Source organism: Fukomys damarensis, unplaced genomic scaffold (genome assembly GCF_012274545.1).
Source record: "Fukomys damarensis isolate Sample0158 unplaced genomic scaffold, DMR_v1.0_HiC HiC_scaffold_31, whole genome shotgun sequence".
Taxonomy (NCBI): Eukaryota; Metazoa; Chordata; class Mammalia; order Rodentia; family Bathyergidae; genus Fukomys; species Fukomys damarensis.
In genome coordinates, this window is record NW_022900943.1 from 24353420 (window position 1) to 24373952 (window position 20533).

General features: G+C 39.7%; 1 protein-coding gene across 8 annotated transcripts in view; it reads right to left on the reverse strand.

The window, feature by feature from the left end:
• Positions 1 to 20533, reverse strand: part of Prune2 (prune homolog 2 with BCH domain) — a 243982-nt gene that overhangs the window by 192725 nt on the left and 30724 nt on the right. For all 8 annotated transcript variants that reach the window (XM_033757733.1, XM_033757728.1, XM_033757732.1 and 5 more), the window contains exons 2-4: positions 11517 to 11621; positions 8406 to 8608; positions 4689 to 4852 (exon numbers count right to left, since the gene is read on the reverse strand). In XM_033757733.1, coding sequence (XP_033613624.1) covers positions 4689 to 4852; positions 8406 to 8608; positions 11517 to 11621 — 472 coding nt within the window. The remainder of the gene's footprint in view (positions 1 to 4688; positions 4853 to 8405; positions 8609 to 11516; positions 11622 to 20533) is intronic.

A 20533-nucleotide genomic window follows, 5' to 3' on the forward strand; every position in this document is an offset into this window, starting at 1 on the left:
TGACCACGGAGCCGGAAGCCTCCGACTCACTGTGTAACCCTGTAAGCCCCTGCTGCATGTGACAAGGGGCAGAGCCGGGGATTCAACGGCATTGCCGGGTGTCTGTCAGAGAGAAGCGATGCAAAGGCAAAAACTTAGACTTAGCTGTGTCTTCGTAAAATGAGACACGTATCCGTGCTTGTTTCAGCCACACTATCAATGCTTCTTTTTATCACACGGCTATGCCTTCATTTGCCTCCAGAAGCTCATACCCAAAACTTCAAACAGTGCTATTTGACACCTCCAGTTGTATCATTATATCTTCATCTTACTCTTTTCTCTACTACTTTTCTTTTTCTTGGCTCGCTTTATTGTATGTTATGTATACTTATAAAGCCATCTCAAATATTCTATGCAAGAAAGAAGGCATGAAGCATAAAATAAATAATTTTAGACTGATAGGAAACTGACCAGAGCAAGTAGACACTACATTTAGTATACTATATTAATCTAGGACAGGAGTATCATTTGTGTCAGAGTCAAACCAAGCAAAAATCCATGAGTAATGTTATGAGGTATACACACCAGGGTGGTAAAAGTACAAAGAAAAGCAAGAAGTATGTGCCATAAAAATTGGAATACTGATTACCTACCATTAATTAAAGGGTGAGTTAGTAGTGCCAGAAAGAGGCCCAAAATGATCTTGTTAAATGTCTTTATCTGGGCAATTGTTAAAAGGGTGTTTCTTTGTGATGAATTACTGAATTGTTTAATGTTCATACGGATATATTTTAATTTTTTCTATGTATGTCCTATATGACACAAAGGATTGAATTATGCACATACATTTACAAATATGTATAATGGCAATCAAAATATAAAAATAAAAATAAGTTCTTGCCATGCACATTGAGGCATGCCTGTAATCTCAGCACTCAGTAGGCTGAGGCAGGAGGATCTCTGTGAGTTAAAGACCAATCTGAACTACACAGTAAGACACTATCTCAAAATACAGAAAAATAAAACAAACAAAAAAATCTTGCAAAATACTAAAACAGATTCTACCAAGATTTCTAAAAGCCTAACAAAATTTTTAAAAGATGGGTTTGTTACTTAAGAAACAATGTCCAAATTTTAGTCACAAAAAAAATTAGAGGAATGTGCTGCAATCTAATGGAAATTGAAATGACATCGCACTAACCAAATCAATGCAGTCATGAAAACAGAGCATAGAAACAGTTTTGCAAAACTCATTCCGTGACAGTCTTTACTGTTTGTCTACTGAGTGCCGGGAGTGGCTCTAGGAATCAGAGACACTAATGAAGCACACAGCACACCAGGTCTCTTCTCTCATAAAGCTCACATTCTATCGCTAGAGAAGAGAAGGAGGCAGAAAGAACCGAGAGCTAGACACAAAGAGAGAGTAGACAGGAATAAGCCTTCCATACAGAGCAAACGCTTTATGTAAATCTTTGAGAATGGAAAGAGATTGGAATATTTGGAAAACTGAAAGGCCCTGTGCCTGGAACACAGCACAGGAAGATCAGACGATGTTCAAGGGGGCAGAAGAAAGAAAACGCTGCAAGTTTGGCAGGCTACAATGCTTAGACTTGGAATGTGATGGGTCACAAGCAGGGGATTGACATGGCCCGATTCACATCTTTAAAAGGTCATTATGGCTATTTCATAGGCACTGTGTTTTATGGGAAAAAATAAAGCAGGCAGCTACATAGGAGAGACAGAAATGGCAGCTTGAGTTGGGCCACTAATAGCCATTATGGGAAAGATGGATAGGTTCTGTATGTGGACTCAGCAGGACTTGCTAATGGGTCAGTGCGAAAGGGAAGAAAAAGTAAAGCCTCAAGTACAACTCCCTCACTGTGGCTTGAGTAACTGGGTGGCCTGCAGGGCCCTCACAGAAAAGGGGAAACTGGAATTAAAACAGGTTTGGAGACCCAGGGAACTAAAGGGTTGGGTCTTCACCAAGAACTGGGGGAATCAATTTCTCAGCCCACCTGAAATTCTCTTATAGCACATCAGAGTGTCTCGGCACGACATGTTCTGGGATAGGACATTAGAAATGAAAAGCAAGAAAGAACAGTAAAATTCATGAACTACTTAACTCATAGTAAATTTATTATTCTTCATGTCTAATATGATGCTTTTAAAGACTCTTCTAAGTCTCAGTCATAGAAATCTAATCTTATGTCGTCAAAAACAGGCATTTTCTTAAATTTCTTATGGCAAAAATGGGCTTAAATATTTTGTATTTTTAAGACCTAGAAGAATATATAATACATACATATATAATATATACACCTTCCCTTTCTAGAAATGTATGTCCAATCAAAGATTAGATCATCCTAAAATATAAAGTAATATACCTATTTATAAAGAGGATATTTTAGAAAGAGAACTGCTCATCTTATCAAAATAAAGACTGCTAGAATCATTTATAGGCACATAGAAAAACAGGTGTTTTTAGATTTAGTACTAATACATGATGGCAAAAGTAGGAAATCTAAATTTGACTTCAGTGTGTACATACTAAAGTGTCTGGAACTTTAAAAAATTGGGTTATTGCACTGAAATTCCATGACTGAATATTTGGGTCATTGTCTTAAAGTCAGATTTTTGGATCACCATCCCTCAGTCTCTGCTGGTCAAAACTGTTCATGATGTTGCGCCTCCTCTCCCTGTGCCTGTACACATGTGCACAAACAGATGCACTTTGGTGCAAGGTCTCCAGAGCCCTTCCCACTGTAATAAGCCCCCAGGTTCTTTTACCTCCTAGGCTTAAGAGAATCAGGCTCTTTCATAACAGCACCCAGAGTGGCCGTCTTCACAGGTTGAGCATCTTCACACTTTTATCCTCTCATACTCCAATTTTAGACAACAAGAAAGTGATGGCCACACATCCTGTCAGCTTCCCAGTGCCACATGAAGGCTCACTTCATAAGAGATCTCTGATGTTAAGCAAAACAAAACACTCACTCTCATAACTTTATGCCTTGGTAGCTCTGCAAACTGGCAAAATGGTCTACCTCTCTTCTAAATCTAACCATCACCATCATCTTCCAACAAAGCCATGTCTTTGCACTAATGATAAATATTTTTATATTCTTTTACTATTTATAAAAAAATCATGGTAATGAGCTATTCAGCTTTTTTCCTACTAAATAATACACATATTTTTGATAATAGACCGAACTCCTTAGCTTGCAAGATATTTAAACAAAATGTTCCCTAGTTCTTGCCTGTACCACACACTCACACCATCAAACACCTTTCCTGTTGGCTGAGATTCCCAATTACATTTGTTTTCCTTCTCTGTCACAAAGGGAAATGATTGTGCTTACTCAGATTTGATGAAGGCACTATTTCTCATACAGCATTTTTGCTGATATCTATTGAAATAGAAACATTCAAGAAAAGTTACTAGGGTCATGAGTTCTGAAACTTTTATGGGCAGTATAGAACTCTTGGAACTTCTCCCTTCCAAGTCATGGTAAAGACAGAAGAAATGAAGGAAAGAGTCCCTAGACGAGTTGAATCAACATACAGATTTTCCTTTTTCAAATTCTTTCAGTCTGTTCCTCACTGCTTCTCATTTTCCCTTATTAAATACCTCTCCCAGGTCAAAATGAATTATTGAGGGGAAAAGCTTCATTATAAAACCAAAACAATGTCTTCTAGGAGGAAATAACTAGACTTCTGTGGTTATTTTGTGGCAGCAAAGTCAACTGAGGATTTCTAGCTTGATAACTACTCTCTGAAAGCAGTGGGCTCCACCGATGGATACGAGAAAGGATTAGCAGAATACAGTCATTCCTCAGTGTCTGTGGCGGATTGATTCTAGGAGTCCTAGGCTACCAAAATCTGGGGATGCTCAAGTCCCATGTGAAAGATGTCATACTATTAGTACATAACTTGTGAATGTCCTGTGTACTTCAGGTCATCCCTAGACTATTTATAATACCGACTACAATGACAGCATCAGGTAAATAGTTGGTATATGTCATTGCTTAGACAGCAGTAACAAGAAACAAGTCCGTACCTGTTCGCTTACAGAGGTAAATTTTTTTTAAAGTTTTCAATATGAGGCTGGTTAAATTCATGGTTGTGAAACTCATATATCCTGAGGTTCTATAATTGATGACAGCACTCACAATACTGACTCTTAACAAAGAGTGAAGAGGGAATGACTATGTTACAAGATGACAATGAAAGGAGGTAACGTCTGACTTTGACGCACTCGATCCAATATTATTGAAATGCAAGTGTGTATCTGCCATCCAAAGAGTATTACATAAACCAAGCATGTCTGAGTATCAGGAGATGTTTCTAGGTGGTCATAGGAAATTCTGCTCCATATTCATGCTATCACAGGACACAATTACCCCTGGAAGCAGTTACAACAGCCAGAGGAGCTACTCTGGCTCTCCAACAGGGGTGCAGCAGCTCCATTTAATATTCCTGTCTAGTGAAACAGCAAGGCCCTTTGTGCCTATTTTTTAAATGCACATCTTTAATATTCAATATAATGCTACTCTTTAACAAACTCTTTACTCCCTGCCTCTCTGATGAAGCTTCCTGTGGTCTTTAAAGGGGTTGTTAACCCAAGAATGGATCGCACTCTTTCCGCATGGGCAGGTCGTGAGCCACTCCATTAAGCCTTCCAGTATTTAATAAGAAGCGCCGTCACTCACCTCTGAGGAGCTGAGCCAGCTGCTCGGTGAGGAGCTCCGGAGCCTCCTGGAGAAGCTCTTTCAGCACAAGGGATGAGGAAGACTCTTGGAACTCCAACTCCGCACCGTTCTGCTCAACTGGGTTAATGACTTTGACAATTGCTGATTCCAATGCTTTGTCCTCACTGTAAAGCAAATGGAGGAGGAGAAGAGGAAAGTGCCTGTGGTGAGGGTGCATTTTCTCACTTTTTGGAATTATTTGGTCTCTGTTCCTGAAAAAATAATTTCTTCTCCATATCCAAATATATTACTAACCTCGTATGACTCTGCAGAGTACAGCCCTACTAGTCCATTTCTTTTCACATTTCTTTTCAACCAGTTACTGCCCTTAAGAGTCCCAGAATGTCTTCATAACTTAGCAACTCTGTCTTAGTTACTTTTCTCATTGCAGAGACAAAATAATGCACTAGTTAAGGGAGGAAAAGTTTACTTGGCTCACAGTTTGTACAAGTTTCAGTTCATAGTTGGCTGGCTCCAAGGCAGGGTGGCATGGCAGAGGGGCACTGCAGAGGAGAAACAGCTCATGGCAAAGCAGGGCAGGCAGAAGGCAGTAAGCAAGCAAAGCAGCAGTCAGTGACACTAGCCCTCTTTCTGTCCTTTATATTTTATCCAAACTATCTGCCCTTAGGGTGGGTAGCACTCACACCCAGGGATGGGGCACCTTTAATCCTACTCAGAACTATGCCAGACTGATCAATGGACTAATTTAGTAATCAACATCGTTGATCCCAGCATCACACAGTCTAGATGCAGCCACCTCTGAAAAAGCCCCACTTTGACCACATGAGACTTTAGAGGGACATTTAGACACAAGACATAACAAACTCAATCTCTTTTTTCACTGTTGGGAAATAATAGCCAACACGTACTGACTTCCAGTATAGGCCAGACGCTATTGCACACACTGCTCGTGTCATCATATTTTATGTGATAAAATTGTCCATGAAATAGGTTCCAATAAAATCTCCAATTTACAGATGGGGAAACTGAGGCACAAAATAGCTAAGAAATTTGTTTGAGGTCACACAACCAGCAGGTGGAGAGTTAGTTATACATTAACTCTGATGATCTAGCTCCAAAATCTTGTATATCCAGAAACTATGATGTAGAAAAAAATATTACTGGGCTTATTTATTTCTACCATCAATCCTTAAATACGATATAGAGGTGGTGTTTATCAAAAGCAGGAAGAAAATTCTGGTTAAAATCAACTTTATTCATTCTGTCCAAAACAAATTAGTGACAATAAAAGATTTAAGAATCTCAATTAATTTTTAAAAAGTGTTCTATTTTATAAACAATCCTAAAGCTAAAGTTCACAATTTCAGTTTTGAAAACCAGCATGAATGTTTCTATTTTTAATCGGTCACAAAACTCTCAGGTTTTGATTGATGCACTCATTCCATAGTTCACAACTTTAGTTGTTTTACATTGTCTTTGCCCATGTCTACTTGAATGAGTTGGTTTGGGAAAGTTAATGTATAAATGTAGTCCAGCATGATTATCCTGGACATGAATGCTATTGCTCTGGCATGACTTCAGCTTCTCCCAAAGGTCTGCGTATGAAAGCATGGTCCCTAAGGTGCAGGCGTGGGGAGGTGGAATGGCACTTTAAGAGGTGGAGCCCAGTGGGAGGTGCTTAGGGCATGGGGGGTGTCCCTAGGGGAACTGTGGGACCCTGACCTCTCAGCCTCTCTGCTTCTGGCAAGAGATGTGACCCTCTTGCTCCACACTTGCTGATAGGCCACCCGCACCACATCCCAAGCTTCAAACTCCAGAACAAATGAGCCAAAATAAATCTCTTTTTACTTCCTGTGTCGGGTATTTCATTACAGTGACAGACAGCTGACTAATAAAATAAAAATAAAAACTGAAGTCGGTCCAAAACACCTACCAATAACTTCCAACCACTTGTTGACTGATCGGGAAACATTATTGGAAAGAATTTCCTTTGTTTCGTATAGCATAGGGATAAAAGCAGCCCCACATAGGCAGACTATTTGCAAAAAATATAATTAAATGAATTGTATAAGTCATATTATAATGTTACCATATCTAAATATATATTGTAAAAAATATAGTGTATAATATAATATAAATATAATGTATTCATTCCTAAATGTATTTTCTTTTTTTTTCCTCATTGAGTTTATTGGTACATTTTAGGTATACAGTACAGTTACATTCGTCATTGGGATCTTGTGCCTTTACATGACAGATCTTGGTTCTCATTTTTTCCCCATACCCCTGCCCTTCCTTCACCTCTTCCTCTCTTCCCTATTTACTAAAACTTTATTTCCATTTTTTTATTTTCTCATTTTTTTCTTTTCCCTTATTTCCTTTCCCCTACCCTTCCTACTTTTCCTACACCTTTAACCCTTTTCTTCCTATTACTCATTGTCAATTATACCATTAGGATCTTATGTACCATTATAGTTTTTCACACCAGAGAAACTATTCAGTATTTACACATGTGTGACTTATGTATTTCACTTAACAGTATGCCTCAATATGCATCAATTTTCCTATGAATGACTCTAATTTCTCATTCTTTATGGCTGAGTAGTATTCCATTTTATAGAAAAACCACATCTTCTTTTTCCAGTCTCCGACTGATAGGCAAATGGGCTGTTTCCAAGTCTTAGCTATTACAAACTGTGCCGCTATAAACATGGATGCACATATATCACTCTGGTATGGTTCTTTTAATTCTTTTGGAAAGATACCCAGCAGAGGGATGGCTGGGTCAACTGGAACCTCTAGTCCTAGTTCTTTGAGGTATCTCCATATTGATTTCCACAGTGGCCTAAATGTATTTTCAAAGTTCAATTTAAAATGATTAAATAAAACAGTTCTCATTTCATAGACACTAATGTCAGTGTCCACTGGGGAGGTCATCAACAATTAGCAAATTGGCAAACTGTGCAAAGAAGGAACAGCTCAGACCATGCAGGTGAATCATGAGTCCCCTTCAGGCAGTACTAGCAGACAGCTTAACCCAAGGACACCTTTGTGTGGTCATTGAAGGCAGATTCGTCTTATTCCTCTTGATTAACCTTTAGATTCCTGCCCCAGTTAACACTCTTCAGCACTTATTGAAGGATACAGAAGATCCCAGTTCTAATTTGAAATCTTTCATTAACTACATAAGGGCAAATCATGTGTAACACCTGGCTTCTGGTTTCCTGTCCATAAAATAAGGAGCTTGAACTACAACAAGTTTCATAAAGTGACCCTAAAATAACATGAGTGCACAAACCAATCACCAAATGATTCTCATGGTCCAGCTCTACATATATTTCCATTTCACTATGGAGATTTCTCTTTTAAGAAATTTTGAATTTTATCTAGTGTTTGATTTCCATTTGCATTTCCTATTTTCAGCATTAATCCATAGAATTATTGTATTGCTATACAAAAATGTTTTAAATTATAATTTTGGTTAATTTTGCAAAAACTTTCCACTTAAGAATGCTGTATTTTAAATGCAAAAGTAGAAACAGACAATTGGCACAGCCCAATTTTGTTTCAAATGAAGAAAATAAATTTCCTTTCCTCTGAACATCCTCTGCTTTTAATACATCTCCCTAAAGCGCAACAATCCTGAACAAAGTGACAACTGCCCAGAAGACCCTCCACTAAGGGGCCAAACTGCCAAAGCTTCACAGTGACTCTTACCTTGCCAGGACGTTGCTACCAACAAGTGTTATAGATAACTTCCCTTCATCATTGAGCTGATGCAGATTAACTTCATCTCGAAATATGTGGAAGGATTCAGAGATATTCAGCGCTTCTAATATAAACCTGGTCTCAGTGAAGTAGCTGAATTCAGTCCGTGGGATATTCAGCACTGGTAAACACAGAACCCCAGGTGGGCTGACCTACCAAGAGAAAATTGGATGGAGTCATTCTAAAGAGCTGGAGGGAAGAGACAACTGACTACCTTTCTGGCTGACTGAGGGTGACTGGTAAAGGGAATGCGAGTCCTTTGGCTGCACTAAGCAGTTCACCACCAGATTTTCCTGAACCCAATTAGTTGAGGATTGTGCACCAGCAGAGACCCTTGATGTTTTCTAACTTCTTGAGACTTCTCAAGCTTACTTGTCTCACGTCAGCACCTCCATAATAAAACAAAACAGTAACAGCAGCAACAAAAACAATGACAAAACCAATCAAGTGGTTTTTCTTTTACCTGTAACGCTAATACTGAATCTCAGTCTCTCCATCGCATTCATGTTTAGGGGTAACACCCTCACATGTGTTTATGGGACCACAGAAAATTAGAATGACTGAGGCCGACCAAGTGGGGACTATGGGGACACGGGAAGGCACCTAACTCCACATCTAAATGGATCCAGCCTGTCGCTCACTTGTAAAAATGTAAACCTGCTGCAATCCAATGTTCCCCTTACTACGAAAATCCAGATTTCGAGGTATTACCTGTGATGTTGAACTTTTACAGTCAAGTTTCAGAAACACAAACTACAATGTAGGACACTGAAAATGCATTTAGGAGCTAGATTTGGCCCACAAACTAACAGGTAGTGATTGCCACTGATTTCTTGTACAATTTTAAAAAGCTCATGTTCAAGAACCTCCTAGAAAAAAATGTGCAGTAAGTGGCAGAAATAGGAGATGGGTAGGAGATAAAGAATTCCAAATACACAATAATAAACTCATGTTTACACAGGAATTTTTAAGAAGAAAGACGCTTTTAAAAATTACTATAAGTAGATAATAATAAACTCCAAAATGACTACTTTTGAAAAAATGCAGGGTTTGGTAACATCGAGTTTCTATATAAAGCAAATGGGCTTCTCCTTTAGTCACCAGGTCTGCCACAAGCGTGGTGCTTACTACAGTTCAACATCTTTGTCATTCATCTCCTCTCGGTGTCACAAAGAAGCCAGGCCTCTGGGACTGCTTTGCTCAGGTTGGCGCTTAGTAAATATTTTGTATTTGTTGAGTGGAATAAATGAACCAGCCACCGCTTCAGAAAATGAAGCACAAAGCTGCTTCCACCACGTGGTTTTCCTCTCACCTGGGAGACTGCTAGGAATCACAGTCCCATAATAATCATTAGCGATGTGTGGATGCTAAGCTATTTTTCCTAAATCAGTGAGGGTCCTATCTCCCGATAACGACTCAGGGAGAGGAATCAACTCAGGAGTTGAGAGCACGTGGCCTTAAAGGACCTGTTTTGAAGTCGGAGTCCGAAGATCTATGTGCCCCGGTCTCTGCCACATGACTTGGAGGAAGCCAAGTCCTCAGGTTTCTCCTGAGAATGGGGCTCGCTTATCAGAGTACGAAATGATTTCAACTGGGTCAGACATGCAAGCCTGCGAAGCCCTGTACTTATCCCGCGTGTCAATACTCTGAGAGGGAGAAACCGGGTTCTCAGGAAAAATTTAAATGGGACGCAGACCACTTGTAGGGGGCAGAGCCCAGTGAATGGAGGCACAAAAGACAGCAAAATTCCCAGTAAGTGACTCCTCAGTCATTCCACATTTGTTTCCGTGCTTAATGACAAGGCTTCAAAGAAAAAAAGGAAGATCCGTGCGTCTGTTTTTCTCTACTTATTTCATCTCTCACAGTTGCTTCCCCTACTTCTTTTGTTGTGTGTCATTATATTCATGCAAGACACAGCTGTTGGTGGTTTTGGTATTATTATATAATTTCTTTCCAATTCTATGCCCCTATTAGTCTAAATATCAATCGAGTTTAGTTAACTCTGTGTTCGCTGGACAAACAAAAAAGATTTTAGGAGTCAAAAAACCCAGTTAAGAGTAATGCTTAATGTGCACGTCTCAACACAGGCATATTTATCTCCTCATACCAATTAATATGCCTTGTAAAGTTCAACAGATTTTAAGATAAATCTGATAAAAAGCCCACATGTAGAGATCAGAATATTTTACCCATCATTTTTGTCAGCTGCTGCCTTAAAGCAGTTCTTGCCACCCACAGCTCATTCTGGAAGACTAGCTTGCATGTGAATTTAAATGGCTCTAGATCAGCTAAGCATACTATCGGGGGCCAAAGATAAAGAAAAAATGAAATAAAACAAACCAGGCTCTGGAAAATTAAAAATTGTGTGAAAGTTTTGAAAATATCACACAAAGATTTATAATATACATTTTTAGATTTTTAAGGCAAGAAAGCTTATGATATGGGCTGATGAACTTTGTGGGGGAAAAATTTAAAAACAATTTATTGAAGCTGTTTTACACTTGTATAGGTGTATCTGTTCTTCATGGGTAGAAGTAGTTCACTCAAGGCAGATTATCACTAAGTGAAAAGGATCTTAGTGTCAGGACTAAAAGGCAAGATCAAACAAGTACTTGTGCAATGTAGATCTGACATGTAATACCTCTGTCTTTGAAAATTTCAGACTCTATACTCTGTATGCCATGTAATGTTTGCACTAGTTATTCTGCATGTATTTTCCTATTCCAAGGGTAAATCTATCCAAGGATAATGAAGGAAAATAAGAAATTCTGACTTTAATTTTGTTAGTTCCCTCGATTACCATAAAAGTAATTACCTATGATAAACAGTTTAAATTCTTATTTTAAAACATTTACCCTTATTGAAACAAGATTTTATGAAGAGAGTCAGTAAGGAGTAACTAGAACAATGCAATATAGACATAGTAGGTACTTAATAAATATTTGTTAATTAATGGCTCACGATGCTTTATTCCCTGCAACAATAAAACTTAAGTTGATAGCTATCTTTTTTCTTAAGTTACACAATCCCAGTATAGAAAACATAATCATTTCCCCTCACCTTATCTAGAAAGTAAGCATATGTAAAGGCAGAAATGAGAGCATCCAACTCGCATGATTTAGGTCCAATAACCACGTGAACCTTCTCCAAGCGTTTGCTTCGATCCTGAAACAAGTTCAAATAAAACATTGTAATTCAGCTTGCAATAGATCAATAAAGGGGGAATTTTTCAACCCTTTTCAAGTATATCTGTATTCATATACAATGGAAAAAATCATAAATTTATCATAAAGTTTTACATGAGAACATAAACATAAAAACTACATTTAACATCTTAAAATGTTCTTTTAAACCACCAGTAAGTTGTAAGGAAGATGAAATGAGATTTTATTAAGATTATCTACAATTTAACTTCATTTGAACTTTATCTCTGAGTCATAAATATTTTTAGTAAAAGATCATGTTATTCTAAGGAGCAGTTGCACAGAATTCGATTGTCATTTCCTTATATAAGACATCATTATTAATTTAAGCAACTATGTGACTTTTCTCATGTATGCCTGGCATGCTGTGAAATCAAATAAACATACAATTTGGTAAGGGCTTATTCATTTTCATGTCACATTTTGGGTAGCAGGATGTAATCACTCTGCATTATATTCTATTATTTAATAAATGAAACTCAATAATTTCCTTGCTCAGAAAAAAGATACAATTAGTGTTAATATCTCTCAAAATACAAACTACAGTAACTGCTCTTAAAAAGTTATAAAAGAGTCACCTTGGGGCTGGGGATTTAGCTCAGCGGTTCCGCTGCCTGCCTTGCAGGCACAAGGACCAGAGTTCGATCCCCGGTACCAAAAAAGTCACCTCTTTGAAAGTGAACACATGCTGTTTTTCTCGTTAAACTCAATATGTTAAAGTTCCTTTATGAAATGCTGACATCCTTTTGAAGCCTCCAAAGAACCAACTAATTTTAGAAAATTCCATAGCAAAGCTTTCCAATACAGATAATCTAAATTAGGATCTTCATAATATTTCAGAGTGGACACTCATGGCTCTTCCCTCATTTTCCATCATTTGCTTTAGCCTCTCTTTCTAGGGCTAACTAGAAAGGCAACTTCATTATAATTCTGCTCCACGGGCTAAATAAAAGATTAGGCTGGTCATGACTGTTTTAACTTAAAAAGACTTATTCCTCTTTGTGCATAGCAAAGATAAAGCACTATTTAATAACCTACTAGGTATTTTACAAATGAATCTAAATATTTGTCGGAATTTGTATAAAATGCTGATATCAGAATCAGAAGCAAGTTGTAAACACCTAGGTATTGGTTGACCAATAATGGAACCAATAAAGGAACATAATGAGTTAAATTTGGATAGAAGCTGTGTCAAAGAGTCCACCATAGACAAAAACCACAGGATCACTGTTGCAAACAATTCATCCAATGGGCACATGGCCAAACTCAAATACTCCTATTTTTTAAATATTAGGACATCGATCCTTAGAAAAGCAACATGATTTAAAGTTTGTCACAAATTCTCTCGAGCTAATTATGACGCCCTTCCTATTAGTACCCCAGAGGTAGCTCCCAGTCCTTCCTCTCATGGCCTCTTTGTCTAACCTCAGAGATGTGTCGCTGGCTCAGTTGACTGAGCATTCTTTGGGGTTCTAGTCTTGCCCCAGATCTCAATATTAAGATAGTCAAACATCCTTGGGGCACCTACAGAAATTGAAGTAAGTGGGATTTATTCCACTACAACACAAATGAATGCATTAGGAAATCATATTACTGATATTACTGTAATTGCTGTTATTCCGAGAAGCTCAAAGGTCTAAGTAGACATTACCTCATGCCTCCTCCCAAATCTTGTGAGAATCACAGTAAGAAGATCAACAGAATTTTTACAGGTCAGAGGAGTCTGTGATGGGGCCAGGATTGTTCCCAGAACCCTCAGCCCAGAGCTGAGAGCCTGGACTAACCACTTCCTATTGCCATGGTGATGTCATCGGCCTCATGACAAGTGGGCATGCAGATCAAAGAAGAAAGGAGAAAATGCACAATAAATACATCAAGACTTTAGGCATTTTTGTTGCACCAAAATTGGCCTATTTGCTTTCTCTTCTAGGCATCATTCCCAGGCATAGCTCTGCATTCAAACCCCAACTTATACAAAAGGAAACATGGAGAACCCAGCAAGATTTGAGAGTCACTTCCAAACCCAAACCTAATTATTACTTTAAAAAGAAAGAAGCTCAATGAGGGTTGTGAAGCCAAAGCATGTAATCCAAGTCTCACACCTCATAATTCTGACCTATTCCTTCATCTTTAAAGAGAAAAGGTATACATCACCTGGGAGGTCAGCACCATAGCCGACCACAGCTCTGAGTTCTCCTTGACATCACCTGCCTGTTTTTCCATGCTCTCTCCTTTCTCTCTGACAGTCATGCTTCCAACATGTCACATTCTATCCTAGTCATGGCCTTTCCCAATGCTGTTTACCCACATCTGCCATCCTCAGTTGATGCCACATTCCCCAGACCCCAATAGTATGTTCCTTTACCACTCACACCTATCAAGATATGTCAAACCTGTGTCCAGGCTCTTAGGAACCTGCCTCTCGACTGGCAAGCCCAACAAATAATATGCCCCTGGCATAATGCATCACCCACCAAGGCAATGTAGTTCCCTTTTAAAGAGTCTGTTTTGAAATCATGCCACAATCCAAAACGATAACTGGAAATTTCATCCTGAATGAGAATGCTGAACTAGACAGAAGAGATATCACAACCAGAAGGTACATTTGATGCCTGCAGAGAGCCTCAAAAGTGGCAAGCTGGATCTCAAAATATCTCAGATACTTCTGAGCGCCTTATACCTATCAGTAATCATGGATAAGAACTAACTGGGGGCAGCAGCAGGAGGATGCCATGATGCCCAGACTCCTGGGCGCAGACTCCTGCCTGCCTGGAGGAAGGAAAAAGTCACATGGATTTGCTTTGTAGATGAGCTCGAGGGACGCACAGGAATTGACTCTTCAAATTGAGGTTGAACATCTGAGTGTAAGTGTTCATTCTCAAGCTTTCCGCCACGGAAGACTGTGGCCGTGGGCACAGAGCAAGCACAGGGCTCAGAGTGCAGAGTGGTGTGGGGACAGGTTTTGGGGAGCTGGGTCAAGTAATAGGGGATGATCCACTGTGCAGCAAGGGTCTCAGATGAGGTGGCAGCAATGTTCAGAAAGTCCCTGCTTACATTTACGTCTTCAAGAGTTTTGCCTCTTCTAACTTCTACCAGATTGTTTCTGCTTTAATATTTACATCTTTGATCCATTTTGATTTGTTTAATGCATAGTGAGAGATATGGGTCTAGATTTAATCTTCTGCATGTGGATAGCTATTTTTCCCAGCACCATTTATTAAAGAGACTGTCTTTCCTCCAACCTATCTTTTCGACTCCTTTTGCAGAGACTGAGTAGCTAAATGTGCCTGGGGTTGTTTCTGTATCCTCCATTCTGTTCCACTCATCTACATGTTTGTTTTTGTAGCAGTAGCTTTGTGATAGAACTTCAAATCTGGGATTGTGATGCTTCTTGCTTTGCTCCTGTGACCCAGGATTGTTTTTGATATTCTGGGTGTCTTCTGAGTCCATATGAATTTTAGGATCGTTTTCTCTAGTTGTAAGGAATGCTGCTGATATTTTGAATTGTTTTCTAACTTTCCACCTCTAAGGCCCCATAATGAACCTTTCAACCATAGGTCCCTCCCACTATAATTTAGCTATCATTCCTCAACACAGCCTCCACACCTTCTTTTTCTTAAAAATCCTATGAACAGTTTTTTAAAAATAATTAATTGAAATATAATGTTTCAAAAATATTATAGATAAAACTCACAGAAGTTGGTGAGTCCCTTTCCTCACATATGAAAGCAAGAAACTTGTCTTCTTAATCCCTCCTTCCAAATCAACAATTTAAATGGGGGGGGTCTCTCAAATTTATAGGATGTTATCCCCAAAGAAAGCAAAGCTTGGAAAAGAAGTGTTAAGCCAGTGCTTCCCATAGTTACTCACTCCAAGTCAGTGAGGAGTCCTTGTTCCAGAAAGCTGGCTCTTGATTTGGGCAGAAAAGCACCCAGATGCTCCAGGGGCTCTCTGCACGTGTGGTTGCCAGGATTTTGAGTCAGATGACTACAGGATGGGAGGGTAGAACCCTCTCCTACTGCTCATGACCCTGTTGGTCCTTAATTCACACCACTCACAGTCCCCAGGAAAGCCAGGTTGGTAGGAAAAACACTCGGTACCATAGCCAAGTGAGCAACAAGGACCCAAGAGAGTTGAGGAGGTACCCAGAACAACAGGGTCCTCAAAAAGAAAGGAAAAAGTCCCCATCTGCTCTGTGCACTTGGATTAAGCCTCATAAGTCTTACTGTTGAGAAACACAGTGCCTCTCTTAGTACTGGCTCCTGGTTGAAGATGATTTTGAGAGCTCTTGGCTTCCTGAGTTTCTAAATTTGTCACACTACCTTGTTGGGACCCAGAGAGTATGGTGTTGAGAACTTAGAATATTGTATCAAATGAAAGTTTAAAAGGAAAAAAAGAAACTAAAATCATTCCGTGTGAGGGGATTTCCCTCTCCAGTTGAAATTTTGTATTTTAGCCTCTATTTTTATTTTCTGATAAAAATATGCCATCATAAATCAGATGAAAAAAATTAATAAAGCCAAAATAACTGTTAACATGTTTTTTATTATGCCACTTTTTAAAAAGTATGCATCTATATTAACACATATACTTTATAAAAATGGGGTGCTTCTATTCCCACCATTTTTAATAGTTTACTGGCAACAACTATGAGTTTACAACTTGTGTGTGTATGTGTGTGTGTGTGTGTTTGTAGAATTTCTGGAAATAACCTAGATGCCTTCAAAAAATTCCATGCTATTGCCAAGCAAGGTGCTCTGGCTCACTGTCGTGGTCCGGACACATTCTAATAGTGCGCTAATAAACAGGAAGAAGAGACTGTGAGTCAGTAGTAGCTGCTTCTGCAAGATGAACCTCAGGTCATGTATAAAAGCAAAAGCATTTAGGATCTACAAATTTGGGACACAGGCATTTATATTTTCTCATCAATCTCATAATTCATTTGGTGACTCTGCAGATGAGTATAAACCTACAAATTAGGAAAAGACAAAAGACTTTCAATGTAAGACTGAAAGGACTATTAGGTCATTTAATTGCCTCCTTTCTTAATGAAACTGAAATGTAGTCAATTCGGATGAATTTAATGTAGCCTATGCCCTCTTCCCTCATATCTGTTAAACCACAACTCTTGAGAAAAAGGCTATTTCTGCAATAGAAAGTTTCATCAAATCATTACAGATATCAGCCAGAAAGGGACCAGGTCCTGGGCCGAGTTCCCATAACTACCAGCAACAGGGCTAGAAAAGAGTAGAAAATGTGTCCTTCAAACTGAGAAGCCAAGAGTGTTTTTTATAATGACAGCTGAGGAAGAAAAGCAGATTTTCTTTACATTGTTTTTATTGGCTACAGATAAGGAGATAAATGACACTGGATAACAAGAAGCAGGGAAGGTTTAGGTACAAAAACACAGTAGATAAGAAGAACCTATCATTCTGAGGAAGCCGAGGCAAGAATATCAAAAGTTCAAGTCCAGCCCAGGCAATTTAGCAATTTAGTGTGATCCTGTCTCAAAAAATCAAATAAGTAAATAAACAAAAGAGCAAGGGATGCACCTCAGTGAAAAGGTCCTGGGTTCAATCTCCAGTACCAAGGGAGATTAGATTTCTAAGGAATTAGAACTTCATACGTTGCTTGTGATGAGAATATACAATCGATGTCTCTTTTAGTTCACAAAATGCAGGAAATGTGTAGTAAAGCTTAAATAATTAAATAGACTGCTGACAAATTAAATAGAATAAGGTTTATGTAAGTGCTCTCATCAAAGTTTAAGTATTTAAATTTACCCCTTTTCACAAATATGTGGATACTTTTTTAAAGCAGGAGATGAGCATGTGGTGTCCTCTTTAGCCTTTGTGCTGGTGTACATTTGAAAACTTAAATAATAAAAAATAACTCATAAAGAGCTGGGTGTGGTGGTGCACACCTGTAATTCCGGTGCTCAGGAGACTGAGGCAGGGCGATCTCAGAGTTCAAGACCAGCCTGGGATACACAGAAAGACCCTATCTAAAAAATAAAATAAGAATCTTGAGACACTAGGACAAAAAAGCAAGGAGGTTTAAAAGAAAATAAAAACAGAAAAGAGAGAGAGAAAGAGGCAGGGAGGGATGCGCAGGAGGGGAGAGCTCCTTTTTGCTGGGTTTATGACAAGATCAGGTCCTGGAGTGCGACTGGTCAGATTATGTCTTTGGGTTTAGTTTGCAGAAGTGAATCAGCGCTTAGAAATGTGCCTGGGAAAAAAAATTCACGACTGAACATTTGTTGAGAGATTAAATCAAAGCACAAAAAAGAACACAGATTCTGAGTCTGTGGCAGTTGTGGCCGCAGATGGGGATTAGGGAAAGAAAATGATCTCTCTGCCACCTTTCGTGCTGTTGTTCTCCCCTGCTACTGCCCTATCCTCTCCTGCAAGCCCCTGCCCCTTGTCCCATGCAGTTTGTGACATCTTTTTTTGTTTTTTATTTTTGTCTCGCAGGAGGAGGGAGAGGAGAACATCACTAAACAAATCATCTCAGACCACACAAAGCTATTACCTACCACCCTGGCATGATCCAAACAGAACCTTCTATGCTATAGATGAAGAAAGAAAATGTTCTCAGGGGACCTAGCATAAATTTAAGGCTAACCATTGATACCTCCAAGGGCTGTCTCAGTATCGGAACGATGACTGGAAGAAAAGAGAGGATTGTAGCCTTCACTTGGCTTTTCTTATGTACTTTTGATTTTTTCTTTCTCTTAATCTTGACAGCCTAATGTTATCTGAGTGCTTTTTTGCACATGTACCTAAGTGTTTGACCTGGTGGCAAATGAAGTCAGAACCCATTTATAACAACTGAGAAATAGCCACAGATTCTGACTTAGATCTTATTGAGCAGAACACTCAGACATGCTTCCTGCTTTTCACTTTCTCATCTATATAAAGAAATATGCCTTCTATACACGGTGTTGAATTTAACACAGTCAGTACATATATGGCCTGCACTAGAGGTCTGCATAGGACGTTTTATGTGAACTTCATCAACAACTGGGGAAAAACATAACAATTCCGCCATTCCCTTTGGACTTCGATTTACATGTCTTTCCCCTCCCTTCCAGAGATGCACTTTCAGGGTCCTCTACTAAGCACGTGGATGGGACATGCTGAGAAAGAATCTGCCCATCTTTGAGCAGACACAGAGGCTTGGGTGTTCTGGAGGTGTCTGTATACTCCCAGGGCGTGTGCAGCTCTGGTCTACTGTGGTCACCAGCGCGAGTGACTCCTAGAATTAGGTGCACAGGGGCTGCCGCGGTTTGGTTCTTAAGTGTGCCGAAAGGTCTGTGTGACAAAGGCATAGTCCCCAGGGGGACACTACTGGGAGGTAGTTGAACCTTTAAGAAGAGCAGCCTCATGAGGAGTCTTCTGGTCATCACGCTGTGCCCTTGAAGGAGCTAATGGGACCCCAGACCCTTACTTATTTCTTCCTCGTTTTTGTGCCCTGCCATGGGCTAAGCAGTGCTGTCCACCCACAAGCTCGCTGCCCTGATGTGCTGCCGCCCTCCCCAAAGCCACGGTGCCGACCAACCACAGAGCACAACTCCACGTGGGCCAAACGAGACTGTTCCTTTTGTAAGTTGATTATCTCAGATATCTGTTACGGTGACACAACGCTGGTGGGCACAGGGGACTCTGTAAGGCAGATCCCCACCGGCACACAGTCATTCACACCGCCTCTGCGGGGGCCGCCGTCAGCATCGAGGACTCCCACCCAGGCAGGGGCAGTGCCTGACCCACCTAGACTCAACGCCCACTGCCGGCTGGGCACGGCGGTACCCACCAGCAATCCAGCTACTTGGATACTTGAAGCAGAACAATGAAGATTCCCAGGCCTGTCTGGGCTACTTAGTGAGACTCTGACTGGAAGTAAAAATAAAAAGGGCCAGGTTGTAGCTAGTGGCAGAGTGCATGTGGGTCCAATCCCCGGTACTGCAAAAAGAATAATAATAACAATTAATAAAAATTAAACAGATAAGCGATACTTTTCAAATTTGCCCTCAAAAATTCATTTTCTAACATAAAGTGCCCTAATTTTTTGCTGTTATTTTCTCATAAGTTGGTATGAGCTGAAGAAATCTGCCTTCTTTTCTTAATTAATATATTTTCATTTCTATTTAAAAATGTGATTCGAATATTTTAATTTTTCTGTAATGTATTTTTGTGGAAAAAAAAAAGGACAAGAAAAAAGAATGAAAAGGTTTTCTGTATCCAGTTCCCCAGGGTTACATCAGGATCTTCTAACACGCCGCCCTGCCAGGGCTGCCGCTGCGTGGTACAGGCTGCTGCAGTTACTTTAATTATTTCTGCTCCTTTGGATTAGAAGCGCTGGAGCTAATTAGTTAGAGTTTCTCCCCCCACGAACAAGCCAAGATGTGCTCGGAAGGCTTTTTGCATTTCTGCAGTTAGCTTTTCGTTGTCATACAAAGCTCTATTGCTTTAATACTCACGAGTGTAAATGTCTGCATTCGGAACAGACGTCAGGCCAATGACACCACACACCTGGTGTGTCAGAAACCCGCTCACACATGACAGTAACGAACAGATAAGCGGCTAGAGGCGGGCAGAGGAGAAGACAGTTTCCAGTGTGGCGCACGGATGCAGGTTCACAGGGAGATGTGTAGGGGATCTGAGGAGCAATTACCATACTTTGCAAAAATGACAGTTTTTAATGATGCCATTATTTATTACACTGTGTGTTTTTCAGTGACAGAAGAACTCTCACCTCTGGGTGACCTCTAATTCTCTCTCTCTCTCTCTCTCTCTCTCTCTCTCTCTCTCTCTCTCTCTCTCTCCCGCAACAGAAAAGACTTTTTAAAACTACATAGTGCCTGGCTACATATCC